The 19,284-nt window shown below is 45.2% G+C and overlaps 1 protein-coding gene and 1 pseudogene across 1 annotated transcript; one reads left to right on the top strand and one right to left on the bottom strand.

The window, feature by feature from the left end:
- Window positions 1-128: 128 nt before the first annotated feature.
- dhx37 (DEAH (Asp-Glu-Ala-His) box polypeptide 37) lies at window positions 129-18,599 on the bottom strand. Its single transcript, XM_072433404.1, has 26 exons — window positions 18,372-18,599; window positions 18,094-18,263; window positions 17,879-17,991; window positions 17,455-17,806; window positions 17,230-17,378; window positions 17,044-17,136; window positions 16,873-16,969; window positions 16,637-16,750; window positions 16,320-16,536; window positions 16,128-16,226; window positions 15,952-16,022; window positions 15,723-15,858; window positions 15,546-15,622; window positions 15,156-15,388; window positions 14,968-15,079; window positions 14,780-14,886; window positions 2,089-2,277; window positions 1,875-1,999; window positions 1,671-1,787; window positions 1,431-1,603; window positions 1,243-1,357; window positions 1,032-1,169; window positions 864-958; window positions 663-736; window positions 491-588; window positions 129-408 (listed from the first exon to the last, which is right to left on the bottom strand). The coding sequence occupies exons 1-26, from the start codon at window positions 18,472-18,474 to the stop codon at window positions 332-334; spliced, it is 3,444 nt and encodes a 1,147-aa protein (XP_072289505.1). The 5' UTR covers window positions 18,475-18,599; the 3' UTR covers window positions 129-331.
- LOC140346725 (RING-type E3 ubiquitin-protein ligase PPIL2 pseudogene) lies at window positions 13,116-14,496 on the top strand (annotated as a pseudogene).
- Window positions 18,600-19,284: the final 685 nt, after the last annotated feature.

The raw sequence follows: 19,284 nt of genomic DNA, 5'->3' as shown, positions 1-19,284 counted from the left end.
AAGACACGTTTAAAGCTTAACATTAAACATCTAATTAATAGATGATTGCATGATGTTGGTTTCCACCTTGAATGAATCCATTGTATACCTTAAATGAATCCATGGCATACATAATTAATAATTGTATGTTAAATCATTTCATTTTGGCATACAAAATCCTCCATAAACAAATTGTAAGTCTTATAAAGACCATATTATACATGAATAACACACAATACAAATAGTTCAATGATTTTGTTTGAGACATTGTATTACACATAACAATAAAAACATTTAAAGCCTAGATGAAGTGCTCTATACAAAAAGTTGTTCATCTTCCAGCAGTCTTTATTTATACAGGAGGCCAACATTTTGCAACATCTTGATGCATGGATTCTGGCAACCACTGACAGTACGCGGATAACAAGTCTATAATAAAAATATAAAAATATACTCATAACAAAAAACATTATTATACGTTAGATCATTTAAGAGTGTTGAAAATTCTTACATTTTTCATCAGACTTCCACAAAGTCATGAGTTGGTCCCTGCGGTCAACCCTCTTTGACACCAGAGCACTAAGTAAGGCCTCTGTCCTGGGCTGCAGCCTAAAGCATTATTCATACAGAAGACATGTATCAGTTCAAAATTAAGTTAATTCAATTAATTTTAGCAGTCTTACTTTGCCCAAGTTTTCAACATAATGGATGGGGTTGACAGTAAATGAACACAAAGCTTCTTAAGTTTAGGAAAAACCTAAAAAAAAAAAAAAAAAAAAAAATCAATATTATGCATCCAATGTGTTAGAATTAATAAAATAAAAGACGAGCTTCAAAAAGGAAATTTGTGAATATTTTAATTTATAAAATGTTTATTAAAGTACCTGTCCTTCAAGAAGAAACCTTGCAAACAGTTTGTATTTATCCAAACCTTCGGGATATTCCATTTCCACTGCTGGAAGTGGCCAACCCACTCTGACTGCAAAAGAAAAAAAACATTTCATAATAGGTTTAAAACTAGATGCAGTGCAGTTGTGCAGTATAGAGCTTACAGAAGGTGCTTGGTCGCTGGCATCGGATTGTGCCTGTGGATGAACACAACCATGGAGCTGGAGAGTCCAATGGAGAACCAAAATGGCAGTACTGTGGCAAAAACTGGGGGACCCACTGTGCTTCTACTGCAGACACACCTGAACGGAAAATATATTTAGACATTTAAACTGAGAACATTAGTTATATGTCACGGTCTGATTTTAGACTGACCTTTCATATACATTTTGCTTGTCTCCATAATCTCTTGGTAAACGACAAAGTCTGGCAGTGCTTTAAACAGCGCCGATGTGGGGTGAATGAATACTGGTTCATCCAATAATGGCGTCTATCAACAAAAAACACATGTGAGAGAGACACTTATGGCTAATATGACAAACTAATCTCTCAGATAAATGTACTTTGTATCCATTCTTCCACTTTGGGTCTAGGATGTCTTCTGCCTGCACACGCCTTGCAAGATGGTCTCCAAGTCCTGCCAGAACAATCTGCCGCAAGCAGGCCACCTGGTGTTCTGTAGGCGGAGGCATCTTTGGATCTACAAATACTCCTACGTCTTGACACACTGCATTGACTATAAAAAAGAGGCAAATCACATTAATGGCATGTCTTATATCCCGTTTAAAATACATTTTGGGTACCTGCATTGGTGAGTTGCCCTCTAAGGCGTCGTATCTCCACCACAGCTTTATACCGCAAGCTGTTTTCTTCACAAAACTTAGGGGTGCAACCAGCAAATTCACATGCACCCACAGCTCCTAATGTGATACGCACATTAGCAACACGAGATGTACAGAAAACCATATTCAGAAAACATTAAAAGTACAAGAACTACACAAACTCACCCAACATGACCATAAGATCTCCTAACATCAGAGCACCTCCTTGTCCAGCCCAAAGTCTCCTCATTTGAGTGAGGCGAGCCCGGCGCTGAGTTAGTTTTTGACTTTCAGTTTCATCACTTGTAGGTCTGACAACAACAATCATGTTTTATTGACATACAAAGTACTAATAGTTCTCAAAAAAATCTTCAGAATGCATAAAACATTAAGTAGTCACCTGTCAAGATCCTCAAAAATCTCTCGGACTGTCATGGCAGCGACCACAGATATGATGTATGGAAGACAATCCTGCTGTTTACCAAGAGCCAACATTTTAGCATAACGTGCAGCCACTGGAAATGAAGCCATTGCGCTGCCCAGTGGAGTAATAGGACAACTCAGACGTGCCCGCTCCATCTCCTTAACACTTCAATAAAAACACACACACGGGAGGAAAACACTCATTATATACACCTCGTAGGAGCTAAAACTTCTGATATACAGTGTTGGGAGCGGGAGCGGCTACAGGGTTTCACAGTGGGTTAAGGAGCAAATGTGTATTTAGGTGAGAACTTTGGTGCAGGGGACGGGTTGCTAGATGTTTGTTGACCGCTTACGGGCTGTTACTGAATGGTATTCATGGATTTTATTGTTGATATGAAATAAAGCACTGCTTGGACTGCTTTTAATAGTGGTGGGCAAAGTGAAGCCTCATGAAACAGCAAAGCATTTGAACCAAACCTTTCAAGGCTTTAAAATACAGTTCGAAAATAACTTTGCATTTTAGTTTTGTGCGTTTCTAGAATAGTATGAAAATAAATATATATGCAGCTATATTTACATTTAAGATTTTATTTAAAAATGGCGTACATTTTCCTAGTGTGGAGGGTCTATTTCATTCAATTTATTCTCTTACATTGGAAAAGCAGCAAAATTTGAGAACAAGGCAGCTCGCTGTACCACACGCTAACACCTGCGTCAATGTAAAAACATCTGATGAAAGTTTTAAACTTTGTGGAGCAGGTTGAGACTTTGTAGTTGTTGTCGTTGTTGTGTTACTTTTAATAGGGGTCGGCAGCCAACTGAAAAGGTGCATTTACGGTCACCTACAGTAGATTTACATCTTCAAAATAGGAGAGAAAAAAAGAGGAGAAAGACACAGAGAGCTAGAGACAGACTGAAGTTGTTGTTGTTGTTGTTGTTGTTTTATGGCGGTTGGCATCCGAGTGTTGCATTACCGCCAGACTTTATTCCTCAGACGTTTCGTAGTCCTCAGACTCTGTCGTAGTCCGTAAAAGTACTCCTCCCATCGCTTTGGCGTTACAAAGCCCATGAGGTCATGATGTGCTTTTGTGACTAGAATAGTTGTTGTTGTTGTTGTTGTTTTATGGCGGTTGGCATCCAAGTGTTGCATTACCGCCAGACTTTATTCCTCAGACTTTGTCGTAGTCCTCAGACTCTGTCGTAGTCCGTAAAAGTACTCCTTCCATTGCTTTGGTGTTACAAAGCCCATGAGGTCATGATATGTCTTTGTGACTAGAATAGTTGTTGTTGTTTCAGAGACCAACCGGCTTTATTCCAGGGAGACTCTTCTTCATCTTCCTCTCCTTCTTTGACGTTCGGTGCTTCCACCGTACAGCTTTATTCTTCAGGCTTCATTCTATAGGCTTTAATATGTCCACTGATGTCGCCGCTTGGTAGCCGTGCGTCTACGAGACTGGGCGAGGACAGGAGACCACCCCCATCTCGTCACTCTGATCACTCTGACTCCCCACAAGCAGACCCCCATCACTCCGACTCCCATTTAGCGCCTTTAGCCTGTTTTCTATATCTGCCCAATCAAGCTCCTTTGTTCCAAGGAATCTCCCTGCAGCTTTAGCAATGATCCTGATCCTTTCAGTTCTGCTTTGAGTCTGAGCAGCACAGTTTACAACATCCACCATAAAGAGTACAAAATCCTCTCTATCCACAACCAGGGTATTCTCATTAATTCTGGAACCTGCACACTTGGGACCTCCACTCTTGAAACCTTCACACTTCTTGGGAGCCACGCTGGCCTTTCTCATTTCGCCCTGGCTGGGAGCAGCGCTGGCTCCTCTCTCTGTATTTACTCTAAACTCGTTACTTGAAACTTTCTTGACTGCATCTGCATAGGATATACCTTGAGAGACCTTTATTTTCTGCACCTCAGCAGCTCTTTTGCTAAACCTGCATCCCCCGTAGGCAGAGCTATGTTCTTCCCCACAGTTACAGCACTTCAGTTTTGCTCCCACGTCACACTTCCCATACTCATGATCTCCTGCACATTTACCACACCTTTGCCTCCCTCTACAGACCGCTGCAATATGCCCAAAGCGCTGGCACTTAAAGCAACGCAGGGGCGGCGGAACATATGGCCTGACGCTATAGCACATGTACCCAATGAACACCTTACTAGGCAGGCACCTCCCTTCAAGTGTTACCATTACCGACAAGCTGTCACATCTTACCCCAAACCGGGTCACCTTCAAACGCCTAGCGTCCACCACCGTAACTCCCGTCAAATTCTCCTTAACTTCATCCACAGACGTCGCCGTAGGGACACCTACGATAACTCCTCTGACCGTGTTTCTTTCAGCATTAGACACAAGAATGTCCTTTCCACCCAGACGTTTAGTTCCAATCGCCTTCCGTTGCTGAGCCGCGTCCTTGCACACGACCAGCAGCGAGCCATCTCTAAGGACACTCGCACTCTTGATCACTCCCACAGCTACAGTTAGGCTCTTTGACAATGCCACTGAATTCCACTCCTTAAAGGATGCACTGTCCTGTGCAAGCTTTATGATCACCTTACAGTCTCTGCTCTCACCCCGGATATCAATAGCTTCAGCCTCATCCTGCTGCTCATTTCCAGAACCCTCGGACGAGCTAAGGGACTTTTTACGTTTCCGGGCACGTGCAGGCAGAAAAGGCTGCTCCTCCACGCCGTCCAGAACGTCTTCCATCCCCGATCCACTCTCCTCCGCCATCTCCCGTCTCTCCAGACCGGGTGTTGAGCAAGGTCTCCTCACAGTTTTGTACTATAATGGCGGTTGGCATCCAAGTGTTGTGTCAGAGACCAACCGGCTTTATTCCAGGGAGACTCTTCTTCACCTTCCTCGCCCTCTTTGACGTTCGGTGCTTTGGAAGTACAAAGCCCATGAGATCATGGGACGTCTTTGTTGTTTTACAAAGCCCATGAGGTCATGGGACGTCTTTGTCGTTTTATCCTTTAGAAGTCCTTCTTCCATCACTTTGGCGTTTCTAGGCCCATGAAGTCCAAGCGCGTTAGAACATCCTCTTGCTCCTCATCCTCGGCTCAGTCTCCAACACCCCCCACCTCTATAAACGTTTACCCAGCCCTGTGCTACATAAGTAAGCAACCACAGCCTGACACAAACCCTGTGACTGGATCGCCAGAACGTTCCGCAGATTGAACTCCCGCCCATTATTCCGAAACCACAAGGCCAACCCAGCCCTTTCCCTATCATAAGCCTCACAGCAAATCAGCACATGCTCGACAGTCTCTGGCACCCGACAGTGACCACACAGACCGGTCGGATGTTTGCCTATCCTACTCAGTGACCAATTGAGTCCAGTATGGCCAATCCTCATGCGGGCGAAGGCCCTTTCCTCCCACGCGTTCCTGCCCATAGACCCGCAAGGACCCACACTACCCTGTATGTGATAGAGATGCCGTCCAGTAACACAGTGGCTCCAAAATTCCTGCCAAAGGCCGACCACATGACTCTTGATAACGGGCTTGATTTCAGACTTGCCCAACTCAACCGCTACATCAATTGATGGCCGCCGAAGGGAACGTTTAGCCAGTGCATCAGCCATTTCGTTACTATCCACCCCCACATGCGCAGGGACCCAAATGAAGGAAACCCTCACATCCTTCCTGGACAGGGAGAGCATCAGACAGAAGATGCCATTCAACACATCCTGTCTGCAATCCGATTTCCCAGATTTAATGCTTTGCAATGCAGAAAGGCTGTCAGAGGCCACCACAATGCCGCAACACTGCAAAGCAGATTCCGCCCATTCCAACGCCAACCGTATCGCTATAAGTTCCGACGTGAAAACAGAAAGGCGATCTGTCAACCTCTTCTTGACCGCTAGCCCCAGGTCAGGCACAAAATAAGCGGCGCCAGTACGCCCACTCTCAGGATCCCTAGACCCGTCGGTATAAATAAACACATCACCTGAGTGCTTATCGATGATCGCTTGAACGGCAAACTGCGGTGCCCTCCCAGCGACTCCTAAGCTTGCCATGCAAGCTAACATCAACAGGAGCCGGGACAAACTTCCACGGAGCTATAGCAGACAAAGCCACCGACGGGCTCACACGCAGATCACCAACCCCCGCAAGCCGCGCCTTCGCATTTCCTACCTGGCTGAAAACCATACCGCCAGCCTCACTCTGCCCCCCATCAACCCTGAGAAAGTCCCTCACCGGGTGAGAGCTCGCATGACCTTGCACATTCACCCAGTAAGCTAACAGAAGTTCTAGCCTCCGGAGCCGTAACGGCAATTCCCCCAACTCAACCTGCAGCGCCGAGACAGGGGAGGTCCTAAAAGCCCTACAGCAGATGCGCAAGGCCTGGGCTTGCTCCACATCAAGCTTCTTTAAGTTAGTCTCAGCCGCAGACATGTAGGCTATACAGCCATAATCAATAGCCGCCCTCATGACGGCCCGATAAATACCCAGGAGCGACCTTCTGCTGGCCCCCCAGTCCTGGCCAGATAGACAACGAAGCAAGTTATTCACCCTTTTGCATTTACCACTGACCTCATCAATGTGCCGACGCCAACTAAGCCTCTCGTCAAAGGTGACCCCCAAGAACCTCACCTCCCTGACCTGTTCAAGCACCTGCCCATGCAGTCGAAGGGAGACGTCCCTATGCCCATTGAAGAAACAGATCACTTGAGACTTCCGTACGGACAGTTTAAACCCCCACTTCAGGGTCCACTGCTCCACCTGCTGTATTGCCCTTTGCAGTTTCGCCTCGTAAAACCGGAGATTCCTCCCTCTCACCCATAGAGCACCATCATCAGCATAAAGGCTCCTCCCAACAGACCCATCCACGTCGTCAAAGATGTCCTTAATCATGACATTGAACAAGATAGGGCTACACACACTCCCCTGCGGGATCCCCTTTTCTACCTCATAGACCCCAGAGTAAGCAGCGCCCACTCTGGTTTGGATACGCCGGCCAGACAGAAAGCTCCGGACCCAGTTAAACAGTTTACCCTTCACACCACACTTCCGCAGCTTAATGAGGAGCCCATCCTCCCAAACCATATCGTATGCCTTCTCCACATCAAAGAGCACCGCAATAACCTTTTCTTTCTGAGCCCTGGCCAGCTGGATATCAGATTCCAAACACAACACGGAATCCATGGTGTTCCTGCCCCTACGGAAACCACTCTGGTGCGCAGGAAGCAAACCCCGACTCTCCAAGAAGTAATCCAACCGCTCGGTAACCATGCGCTCCATCGTTTTCCCGAGCTGCGACGTCAAGGCAATCGGCCTATAACTTGAAGGGTCAGACGCTGGCCTACCCGGCTTCAGAACACAACCTGAATCCCAAACACGGTTGAAAAGACCCAGGACTAGCCCAAGCGTGTCATCAGTCAAATGAGAGAGCATGTCATAGCACACCTCATCTCTACCCGGGGCTGTCTGTTTCGCCTTAGAAAGTGCTCTCCTTAGCTCAAACAAACTAAACGGAAGGTCAAGGTCATCTTGAGTCGAAGGCTGGTGCCCAATCAGCTCAGAATTCTGGGCCAAAGTACTCTCCCTGTAGTGCCTTTCCGCAGGTGAGAGATTGTCAGAGCTGTGCACCGACACAAAGGTGCTGGCCAACAGTTCAGCTTTGTCAACGTCGCTGACTGCTTCAACACCATTCTGTATTAGGACCGGGGTCCCATGACGGCGCTCAACCCCATGCATCCGCTTAATCATCCCCCAAACATCCCCGAGACGCGTTTCTCTCCCAATTTTGGAACAATACCGCCTCCAATAGGCACTCTTGGCCGTTCTCACAGTTTTCCGCACAACAGCGCGGGCCCTCTTGTAGTCAATGAGGGCACCCTCAGTGTGGGCAACCCTTAGCCGGCGAAACGCCGCATTTCTCGCCCTAACAGCATGACCACCTGCTTCAGTCCACCACGGCACCCGCTTCCTATGTCCACTACCACCACTCTTAGGAATCGTGCCTACCGCTGACTGCGTGATGAGCGAGACAATTGCACTATTGAGATCATCCACCTGAGTCAATCCTCCTTCCTGCAGAACCCTAGAACCATCATCAGCTTTCCTCAGGAAAGCCCCCCAGTTCGCCCTTGCCAACTGCCACCTCTGGATCCTCGTCCCCCTGACCACACAGCTCCCAAAGCCAATCACGGTGCGGACTAGATAGTGATCGCTACCAAAAGAAAGATTACCAAGAACCTCCCAACTACAAACACCAGCTAACTCCTTGGACACAAGTGTAAGATCTATTGCACTTTCCGCACCGGTCCCCATATCATAGCGGGTCCCACCCCCATCATTCAGACAAACCAACTCCCTTTGATTGATAAAACCCTCTACCACCTGCCCATACCTATCGGTACCACTACCGCCCCACAAAGCGCTATGCGCATTAAAATCCCCACACCACACGGCCTTTCCCCGAACATCCTTACCGATACTATGCAAGGACTCTAACGTTAACTCACCACACGGATTATAAAGGTTAACCACAGTAACAGCTTCACCACCCAGCCAGACCCTCACCGCCAGGGCCTCCGGCGCTTTACTCACACTGACAACAACGTAATTTAGGTCATCTCGGACAAACACAGCCACACCTCCGCCTCTACCCTGCTCCCTATCATTCCTAACACACACATACCCTTGTATCCCAAAACCCCACCTAGGTCGTAACCAAGTCTCCTGCACGCACATAACGTGAGGCTTGTTCAACAAGGTAGAGACAAAATGCTTAAATTCCTGGCCATTAGCACGAAGACTACGCGCATTCCATTGCAAGACAACCACCGCCATTATGAGCCCCCGGAACCTGACGGCGCATCGGGAGCCCCCCCACTCCCACTGCCAGAATGGGGCAGGGCGCCCTCCCGCAGCGCATCCTCTATCTCCGTCCACTCGGGGCCCCCAGCTCCAAAGTACTTCCCTGCAGCCTTAGCGATGATCTTAGTCTTTTCGGATCTCTTCTTGGTTTGCCCAGTACAGTTAATCACTTCCACTATAAAGAGGAAGAAATCTTTCCTCTTCACAACCAGTACATCCTCCGCACCCACAGGGCCTCTGCCCGTGGAAGCCACACTCACAGGCATCCCAGTGAGGACCTCCCCCTGGCCGCGGGCAACGCTGCCCCCTCCCCTGTCGCCTAGGACACCAGCAGCACTGGCAGCCCCCACTGCATCCACCGTCACCTGACTACCAGACACCTTCTTGACCGCATCCGCATAGGATATGCCTTGAGAGGCCCTAACTTTTTGCACCTCAGCAGCCCTCTTGCTGAACACGCATCCCCCGTAGGCAGAGCTATGCTCTCCCCCACAGTTACAGCACTTGAGTTTTGCTCCGTCGTCACACTTCCCATACTCGTGGTCTCCTGCACATTTACCACACTTCTGCTTCCCTCTACAGACCGCTGCAATATGCCCAAAGCGCTGGCACTTGAAGCAACGCAGGGGCGGCAGAACATATGGGCGTACGCCATAGCGCATGTACCCAACGCACACCACACGAGGCAGGATCCCACCTTCAAATCTAATCATTATCGACAGGCTGTCACACCTTACCCCATCCCGGGTCATCTTCAACCGCCTAGCATCCACCACCTTAGCTCCAGTCAAATTCTCCTTTATGTCATCCACAGATGTCGTCGTAGGGACGCCTACTATAACTCCCCTGACCGTGCCTCTTACAGCATCAGACACAAGAATGTCCTTCCCCCCCAGACACTTAGCTTCAATCGCCTTCCTTTGCTGAGCCACGTCCTTGCACACGACCAGCAGCGAGCCATCCCTAAGGACACTTGCATGCTTGACCACTCCCACAGCTACAGTCAGGCTCCTTGTCAACGCCATCGGATCCCACCCCTTAAAGGACGCATTATCCTGCGCAAGCTTTATGAACACCTCACACTCTGAACTCACATCCCCGACATCTGCAACCCCCTCGCCCTGCTCCTCACTGAGAGAGCCCTCCATAGACGAGCAAGAAGACGCCCTACGCTGCACAGGATCAGTGGCTCCAGGGGGGTCCTCCCCGCTGTTCATATCGTCACCGACCAGGTCACGCTTCCTCTTCTTCTTCCCCGTCATACGGACCGAGGCGTTCCTCTATGTTGCCGTAATATCCAAACTGTTGTCGTTGTTGTTTTTTATGGCAGTTGGCATCCAAGTGCACGTTGTTGTTTCAGAGACCGACCGGCTTGGTCTCTGAAACAACAACAACTATTCTAGTCACAAAGACATATCATGACCTCATGGGCTTTGTAACACCAAAGCAATGGAAGGAGTACTTTTACGGACTACGACAGAGTCTGAGGACTACGAAAAGTCTGAGGAATAAAGTCTGGCGGTAATGCAGGAGCAAGAGGATGTTCTAACGCGCTTGGACTTCATGGGCCTAGAAACGCCAAAGTTGTTGTTGTTGTTGTTGTTGTTTTATGGCGGTTGGCATCCGAGTGTTGCATTACCGCCAGACTTTATTCCTCAGACGTTTCGTAGTCCTCAGACTCTGTCGTAGTCCGTAAAAGTACTCCTCCCATCGCTTTGGCGTTACAAAGCCCATGAGGTCATGATGTGTTTTTGTGACTAGAATAGTTGTTGTGTCAGAGACCAACCGGCTTTATTCCAGGGAGACTCTTCTTCACCTTCCTCGCCCTCTTTGACGTTCGGTGCTTTGGAAGTACAAAGCCCATGAGATCATGGGACGTCTTTGTTGTTTTACAAAGCCCATGAGGTCATGGGACGTCTTTGTCGTTTTATCCTTTAGAAGTCCTTCTTCCATCACTTTGGCGTTTCTAGGCCCATGAAGTCCAAGCGCGTTAGAACATCCTCTTGCTCCTCATCCTCGGCTCAGTCTCCAACACCCCCCACCTCTATAAACGTTTACCCAGCCCTGTGCTACATAAGTAAGCAACCACAGCCTGACACAAACCCTGTGACTGGATCGCCAGAACGTTCCGCAGATTGAACTCCCGCCCATTATTCCGAAACCACAAGGCCAACCCGGCCCTTTCCCTATCATAAGCCTCACAGCAAATCAGCACATGCTCGACAGTCTCTGGCACCCGACAGTGACCACACAGACCGGTCGGATGTTTGCCTATCCTACTCAGTGACCAATTGAGTCCAGTATGGCCAATCCTCATGCGGGCGAAGGCAAAGTGATGGAAGAAGGACTTCTAAAGGATAAAACGACAAAGACGTCCCATGACCTCATGGGCTTTGTAAAACAACAAAGACGTCCCATGATCTCATGGGCTTTGTACTTCCAAAGCACCGAACGTCGGGGGGGGGGCGAGGAAGGTGAAGAGGAGTCTCCCTGGAATAAAGCCGCAATGGGAGGAGTACTTTTACGGACTACGACAGAGTCTGAGGACTACGAAACGTCTGAGGAATAAAGTCTGGCGGTAATGCAACACTCGGATGCCAACCGCCATAAAACAACAACAACAGAGTCTGAGGACTACGACAAAGTCTGAGGAATAAAGTCTGGCGGGAATGCAACACTTGGATGCCAACCGCCATAAAACAACAACAACAACAACAACAACAACAACAACTATTCTAGTCACAAAGACATATCATGACCTCATGGGCTTTGTAACACCAAAGAAATGGAAGGAGTACTTTTACGGACTACGACAGAGTCTGAGGACTACGACAAAGTCTGAGGAATAAAGTCTGGCGGTAATGCAACACTTGGATGCCAACCGCCATAAAACAACAACAACAACAACAACTACAGAAGAAGAATAAAGTCTGAAGTCTAAGACGTAAAACTATAGTGGGTGGCGGTAATGTAACACTTGGATACCAACCGCCATAAAACACAAAAGAAGAAGAAGAAAGAAGAAGAAATTAAGTCTAGAGAATAAAGTAGATGGTGGTAAATGCACCTTTGCAGTTGGCTGCCGGCCACCATTAAACCAACAACAACAAGCCATTAACGTTGCGTCATAAGGCGCTGGTACAGCTGGCAGCCCGGTGTAAACGCTCTCTCTTCTTTCTCACACTTATTGTGCTTTATCTCCTATATTTTGTAAATATAGTTAGTATATTTTTTCTATTTTACTGTACGATAGGGACACGCGCTGGAATAGTTTTTTAATTCAACTGTTTTTGACTTTTTTCGGCTGGATTTGAGAGTTTTTCGTTGCGTTCGTTGTGTTGTTGTGACGTGAGCTAGCTCCGAGCGAGCCCACCAGCCCACCAGCCCCCCCGCGCCCTCCGGCCGCGCTAAAGTACGGCGTGTCGTCGGTACACGTTTATATACACGTTTATATGAAAGAGGAACTTCACGAACGATCGGGACACGCACTGGAATCGCTTTAAATTAACTTGTTTAGACTTTATTCGGCTGGATTGAGTGTTTTCGTCGTGTCGTTGCGATGTGTTTTGGCTCTGAGTCCCCCGGCTCCGGCCCCGCCCCCCGGCTCCGGCCCCGCCCCCCGGCTCCGGCCCCGCCCCCCGGCTCCGGCCCCGCCCCCCGGCCGGTGCCGTACCGCGTTTCCACAAAGGAGGAACTCATGAAACTGCGGAGAACAGTCGTCTTACCCGGAGATCGTCACGTTATCCCGTCGCAATACTGACCTAACCTAATACTGATGTGCAATTATGTCGTATGTGCAATTACTGTGAAATTCATGTGCAATCTATGTGCTGTCGTGACACATTCATGTGCAATTACTGTCGGGATCACATGCAATGGTATTTATGTATTTATTTGTCTATGGGAGTTTTTATTTATTTATAGGAGATCTTCTACTGAAAGTGTTTTTCAGACTTCCTATAAGTGATCTGTTCTTCTGTATCTACCTCTGTATCTACCTGCGTTGCACCAATGAAATTTCCCCATGTGGGACAATAAAGGATTATCTTATCTTAACTTGGAACTGCCTCAGAAAGGTTTCTTGGATCAGACAAAACAGTGAGCTAGCTCCTCAACTAACGTGCCGTCTGCAACGGTAACATGTACAGAGTATACAGACTACTATGGAGGGAAGCAGTTTGTCTCTTCAGCTGTTTGAGTACCCGTTCTGCCCTGAAGAGGGCCATGTCCTCGACCTTCTGATCATTGTGCCATGGATAAAAACGTATGGCACAAATCCTATCACAGGAAAGAGACTTAAAGCAAATTCGCTCATCAAGCTCAACTTTGCCAAGAACAACGATGGAGAGTATCACTGTCCTGTCATGTCTTCACTAATAATTCCCAGATCGTTACAATCAATGTCACTGGCAATGTCTTCTCTTATGATGCAGTGGAACAGCTCAATATCAAGACAAAGAGTTTTAAAGATCTGTTGACAGATGAGCCTTTTGCCAGACAAGACATCATAACACTTCAGGACCCGACTCATTTGGACAAATTTAATATATCTGACTTCTTCCATGTAAAAAACAATTTGAAATTCTTGGATCCAGAGGAAGAAAAGGCAAAGCTGGACCCTGCATATCACCTGAACAGCACTTACTTGGAGACCAGAGAGACTCTAGCTGAGCTGTATTAAGAATATAAAGGAGATAAGCTGCTGGCATCCACAATGAAGGAACCAACTGCAAAGAAAACTGATAAGTTCAATGCCGCTCACTACTACACAGGCAAAGTATCCGCATCTTTCACATCCACAGCCATGACCCCTGTGACCATAAATGAAGCAGATGCTATTGCAGATGACACTTGTCGATACAAGTATGTCAAGAAAAAAGGCTATGTGCGTCTGCACACCAATAAAGGAGACGTGAGCCTGGAGCTTCACTGTGACAAGATTCCCACAGCTGGAGAAAACTTAATTTATTAAACTTATTAAACTTTGCAAAAAAGGTTACTATGACAGTCAATTCACAATTTTATGATTCAAGGAGGAGGCCCAACAGGCACAGGGACAGGTGGAGTCATGCTGGGGAAAACCATTCAAGGATGAGTTCAAACCAAACATGTCGCATGCTGGTCGTGGCATTTTAAGTATGGCAAAAAGCACACTGTATTTGGAAGGGTCGTCGGGGGATTTAAGACTCTCACAGCCATGGCGAATGTAGAAAGTGACCCAAAAACAGACAAGCCAAAGGAGGCGATTAAGATCCTCATGGCATCAGTGTTTGTGGATCCCTACGAAGAGGCTGACGCTCAGATTGCTGCAGAGCGGGAAAAGGAGCTTCAAAAGCTGGAAGAGGAGAAACAGGCCCGTTGTCCTGTCAAAGCCAAGGAGAAGAATGAGCCAAATATTTTTAAACAAGGACTGGGCAAATACATCAGCCCAGTCTCAGCGAAATTGACAGCTGAGGACGACAGCGGACCATCCACCAGAGCATCCTCCGGCAAAATGCACAAAGTCAAAGGCACTTTTGAAGACTTGAGCTCTTGGTAGCAAAATATATCACAAAGCTCTGTACGGTTATTGATTCCATTTGAAGTGTGGCTCCTAAAAGGAACAGTAGAAGAATTGTTCAAATATGTGAACAATTATGGGGAGGGTGTGTAGGAGCCAAAACCCCTGATATACATATAGTGTTGTGAGCGGCCACAGGGTGCTCACGCTGTGGGCTCAAGAGCAAATGTGTATTTAGGTGGTGATGTATTTGCAGAGGACAGGTTGCTAGATGGACGAGCAGAGTTTGTTGACCGCTTCCGCTTCCCAATTCAACACAGTTGTTACCTTCCGGTGCGTGGAGGTTCTTGTAAAGCGCCCAGGGATATCAATAACTGTTCAGCTGCAATCAAAGCTTCAGCGGAGGGCGAAGTAGGAAAAGGGAAATTCACCACCTGCAAACAGAGAATTAATGTAAACCTCAATAATGCATATAGTAAATGCTCTATAGCAGATGCTGCACCCTTAATACTTACTTTATCTATATTTAGGTCCTTCATCTGCAAAACCAGGTCTTCTACAGGTCTCCGAGTAATCTCTGCTTCTGAGAAAAGGCTAAAATCTCCAAACACAGCAGACGAGTACAATCTGCAGAGGAAATTAACGATAATTAAACATGTTTGTGCTTTCAGAAGTTTTATCTCATGTAAATAGTATGTCGCACCTGTAGCAATGTCCTGGCTCTGTTCGCCCTGCTCTACCTGCCCTCTGATTGGCTGATGCCTGGGACGTCCAGGTGACTTTGAAAGACGACACTCCAGTCACACGGTCATAAAACCGTTTCTTAACACGTCCACAATCAACCACATATTTAATTCCAGGAATGGTAAGTGACGTCTCAGCCACATTGGTGGCTACAACACAAACACGCGTGTCAGAAGGAGGTGCTCTGAACACCTGCAACAAGAGAGCCATAAATATACATTTAATAAGTGACATTTTGAGAGAAGTGGCCATTTTTGTATCAATGGGGTTGTATATATCATCCCTCTCTTAAATCACTTTTCAAAAATGTCTTTTCTCAATTAGCAGTAACTGTAAAACATGGCCTGACCTTTGCCTGCTGCTCTGGGGCCAAAAGAGAGTACAATGGGAGGACATAGAGAGGAATAGATGGATCAGCTTTTTCCTCTGTAAAGACATCAATTATTTTGTTTAATATTTTTAATGTATAACAATAAAATACTATGCCAAAATCCCACTTTGAACTATAGTTTTTTCTCTATCTTACCAGCACTGGCTGGATCTTCTCCAAGATCCAAGTCAGAACCATCATCATCTTCATCTCCAATCCCAGCATCCCTGTCTTCATCTCCTTCATCAAGGGGCAGGGCAGAGTAGTTATCCAGGTCAATGCGGGGCAATGACTGCAAACAGGAAATGGACACATAACTAAAATAAATAAACAAATATACATATAATAATTAAATGTAACAAAATAACAAAAAAGCAAAACATACAGAAGTTTTCTTCTGTTTGGATTTTTTAAACTTTCTAGTTGCTTCTGAACCGTCAGGATCTTCATCCTCACCTAAACACAAAGAATTCAAACTACATCAAGTTTTGAATCGCCTGAGAAATATCAAATTATATGTTTTTTATTTTTATTGTACGGAGACTGTATATTCAGACTTACCACCGGCGGCAAAGCTTTTCCTGAATGGGAAGGCTTTTCTCAATCTTCTACACAGATTGTGTACTTCAGCTTGACCAGTCAAAAATACCAAGATCCCACCTGGAGGAAAATAAAATATAACAATTACCAAAAAGACTAGAATAGATTTTCTTTAAAACAAAAACTCTGTATTTGAAAGTAGTGGGTTTTTACCTGGAGGCAACATGCGGTGAATCTTGCAGATCTTATGAAAGGCCTCACTTGTATAGTCCTCTAAAGGGGTGCGTTTGTTAAAATGAATGGTGACCGGAAACTGTCGAGAGTCCACTTTAATCACTGGAGGAGGAGTGCGGAACAACTTTTGATTATCTGTGAAGTCCTCCACCCGAAGAGTAGCTGACATGACCAGCAGCTTCATTGGCATGTTTTTCTACGGGATGAAAAAAAACATTACAAAAATCATGTTAATGTTATATTCAACAACAATAAGGAGCAGAATATAAATACTTTCTTAATACTTCAATATTTACCTTATTTCTAAGAGGGACAATACGAGATAGCAAGCCGATGAGGATGTCTGTGTACACACTCCTTTCGTGAGCTTCATCAATAATTATAACACTATATTTCTGGAGCAGGAAATCCTGTGACATATGAAAACTGGTTCAAGTCAAGTCTGAAGAAAAGTTTAGCCCTAAATATAATTTATCGAGTAGCTGATTCAGTTCATTTCTTTAAACAATATCAGTCTTAATAACTTCTGTACCTTTTGGATTTCTTTGAGCAAAACTCCATCTGTCATAAACTTGATTTTTGTGTCACTGGTCACATTTCCCTCATATCGAATCTGGTAAGACACCACCCTAAAGAAAATCACAGGTTGATATAAAATTGAAAAACGTGGATTTGGCCCAAAGTGGAAGGAGGTCAATCTTACCTTGTAGATAAATTCATCTCTTTGGCCACACGGTGAGACATGCTAACTGCTGCTACTCTTCTTGGCTCGGTAATACCAATTATTGACCCTTTGCTATAAAACCGCCGCAAATTAACATTCATAAATAAAGAAGGTGTTATGATCAGCATGTTTAGCTTTATGTGCTGAATGCAACAGAACAGTCACCTGGCATATCCTGCTTCATACAAAAACTGAGGCACTTGAGTAGTCTTTCCACTTCCAGTCTCTCCACAGATGACCACGCATGGGTTCTCATTTATAGCCTCCATAATGACTTGCTCCTCTGCCATCACAGGCAGCTTCAAACGAGCCTCCTACAATAAAGACGAAAAGAAAAGACATTGATAAACGCTCTTGATTTAAAAATACATTTTCTCACAGCTAATGCACCTGTATTTTAGGAGTTCTTTCAACAGGGATGAAAATGGCAGGCTCAGACTCTTTCTTGGTCACAACAGAAGTTTGGTTAAAAGTCTGCTGCTCAGTGGACTCCTCTGGTTTAGCAATTGCCTCTTTTTCAGCAGTTTTGTTGATCTCTGTGCATGTGGTTTCTTTTGGCTCCATCATTCCAGCTTCTTCATCTTCATCCACCTCATCATCAGATGTATCTTCCTCTGAGCTTTCTGCTTTTTTCTCCTCTTCATCATCATCTTCCTTGTCTTGCCATTTACGTTTCCTATTGGCCCCACTAAGACTACTGATTTTGACACTTGAATCTCCATCTTTGGATTCTTCAGATATTCTTAAAAAAAAACAACAACGGTATTTTAATCAAAGATACAATTGTCTTTTTACAACTGGTGAAAATACTTACTCTTTAGATGTATACAGCTTTACTCCTGTACCAAGTTTGGAGGTGGTGTAGAGGAGCTTGATCTCAGACTCTGGGAGTTGCACTTCTGCCAGTTTGGACAGAATATCAGCTCTCTTTAAAGGCACACATCATTATAGTTTTATGAATATATCATAACATAGATTTATGCATTTCTGGTTAACAAATTAGAACAACAGACGTTTATTAGGTCTCACCTGAGCCTTCTTTTCCTTGCGCTCAAGCACCTTTTGTAGTTCTTTTCTCTGTTTTTTAGTTAAAGGCTTTTTTGAAGACACTGGGGTCAATGAGCCATTTTTCTTCTTGTCTTTATTAGATGGAAGGACCAAAGCGTTGCTTTCATCAACCCCTTTAAGTCTTGCTCCACCTAATTAAAGAAACATTAGTTAAGAAATAAATTAACAATAAATTGATTAACAATAACCAACACAACACACAGACACATAAATATATTGAAGTATGCTAATATCATTACCTTGCAATTCGACCACGACGTCAGTCTTCTTTTCATCAACTGATGGCTTAACTTCATTTCGTTCTCTGCCCTTCCAGTTGTGTTTCTTCCTCAGTTTCCCCATTGAAAACAAATTACTGCAACCTCCCAAAAGAAGAATGCAGGTAAAATGGCACTTGGTCTAAATCTCTTTACCTATTACTCACGTTCTGTATTTGTTAACAAGTTCGGTTAATTATATAGAGCAGCGTTTTAAAAAATCACTGATAACATAAAAATGATCTTCCAATTTATCCCACAATGTAAATTTCACGTGTGGCCGTATGGCGTAAACACGCTTGGTCCGTCTGATAATGATGTCCGACTAAACAGTGTCGGCGTGCAAAGGTTCCTCGTCACGAGGCCGGTTTTCTTGTTATTATTAATCTGTTAAATTTGTCACTACCACGTGCTTACAAACGTTAAACGCAAGACGTAATTTCACACACAAAAAGGATGGTTTGTTAACATTTGTAAGTTAAATCAATTTATTATATTCTAAATAAGACTTCCTTACTACAATGTAATTGCAAGTTATTGCATGTAGCAACAAGTAGGTCTACTGTAAACTAGAGTAAAACTGTGACCACGTTTTTATATTGTAGCCTATTTTTATTAGCTACCTAAAACACTAACTTGAAATTACATTTGATACAATTGAACATTTCAACTTCTGAAATGAGTTACAGTAATTACACAATGACTGTACAACTGCATAATGTGTAATGAGCAACAAAATTGGCAAGTCAAGAAACAAACACGATCCATTGTTACTTATTAGAAAGGCCTTTATCTGTGACATGGAACTGTGATGTGAAAAAGATTTGAATACCTTAATGATTTCTTTTAATAGGCCAAAACTATTAACTTTTACCAAGGCTTCAAATGTTTCACC

This window comes from Eucyclogobius newberryi, unplaced genomic scaffold (assembly GCF_026437365.1).
Source record: "Eucyclogobius newberryi isolate DKJ021-1_F unplaced genomic scaffold, fEucNew1.0.hap1 SCAF_6, whole genome shotgun sequence".
Lineage (NCBI taxonomy): Eukaryota > Metazoa > Chordata > Actinopteri > Gobiiformes > Gobiidae > Eucyclogobius > Eucyclogobius newberryi.
Note: the sequence above shows the minus strand (reverse complement) of the source record. Positions and strands in the feature narration are given on the sequence as shown.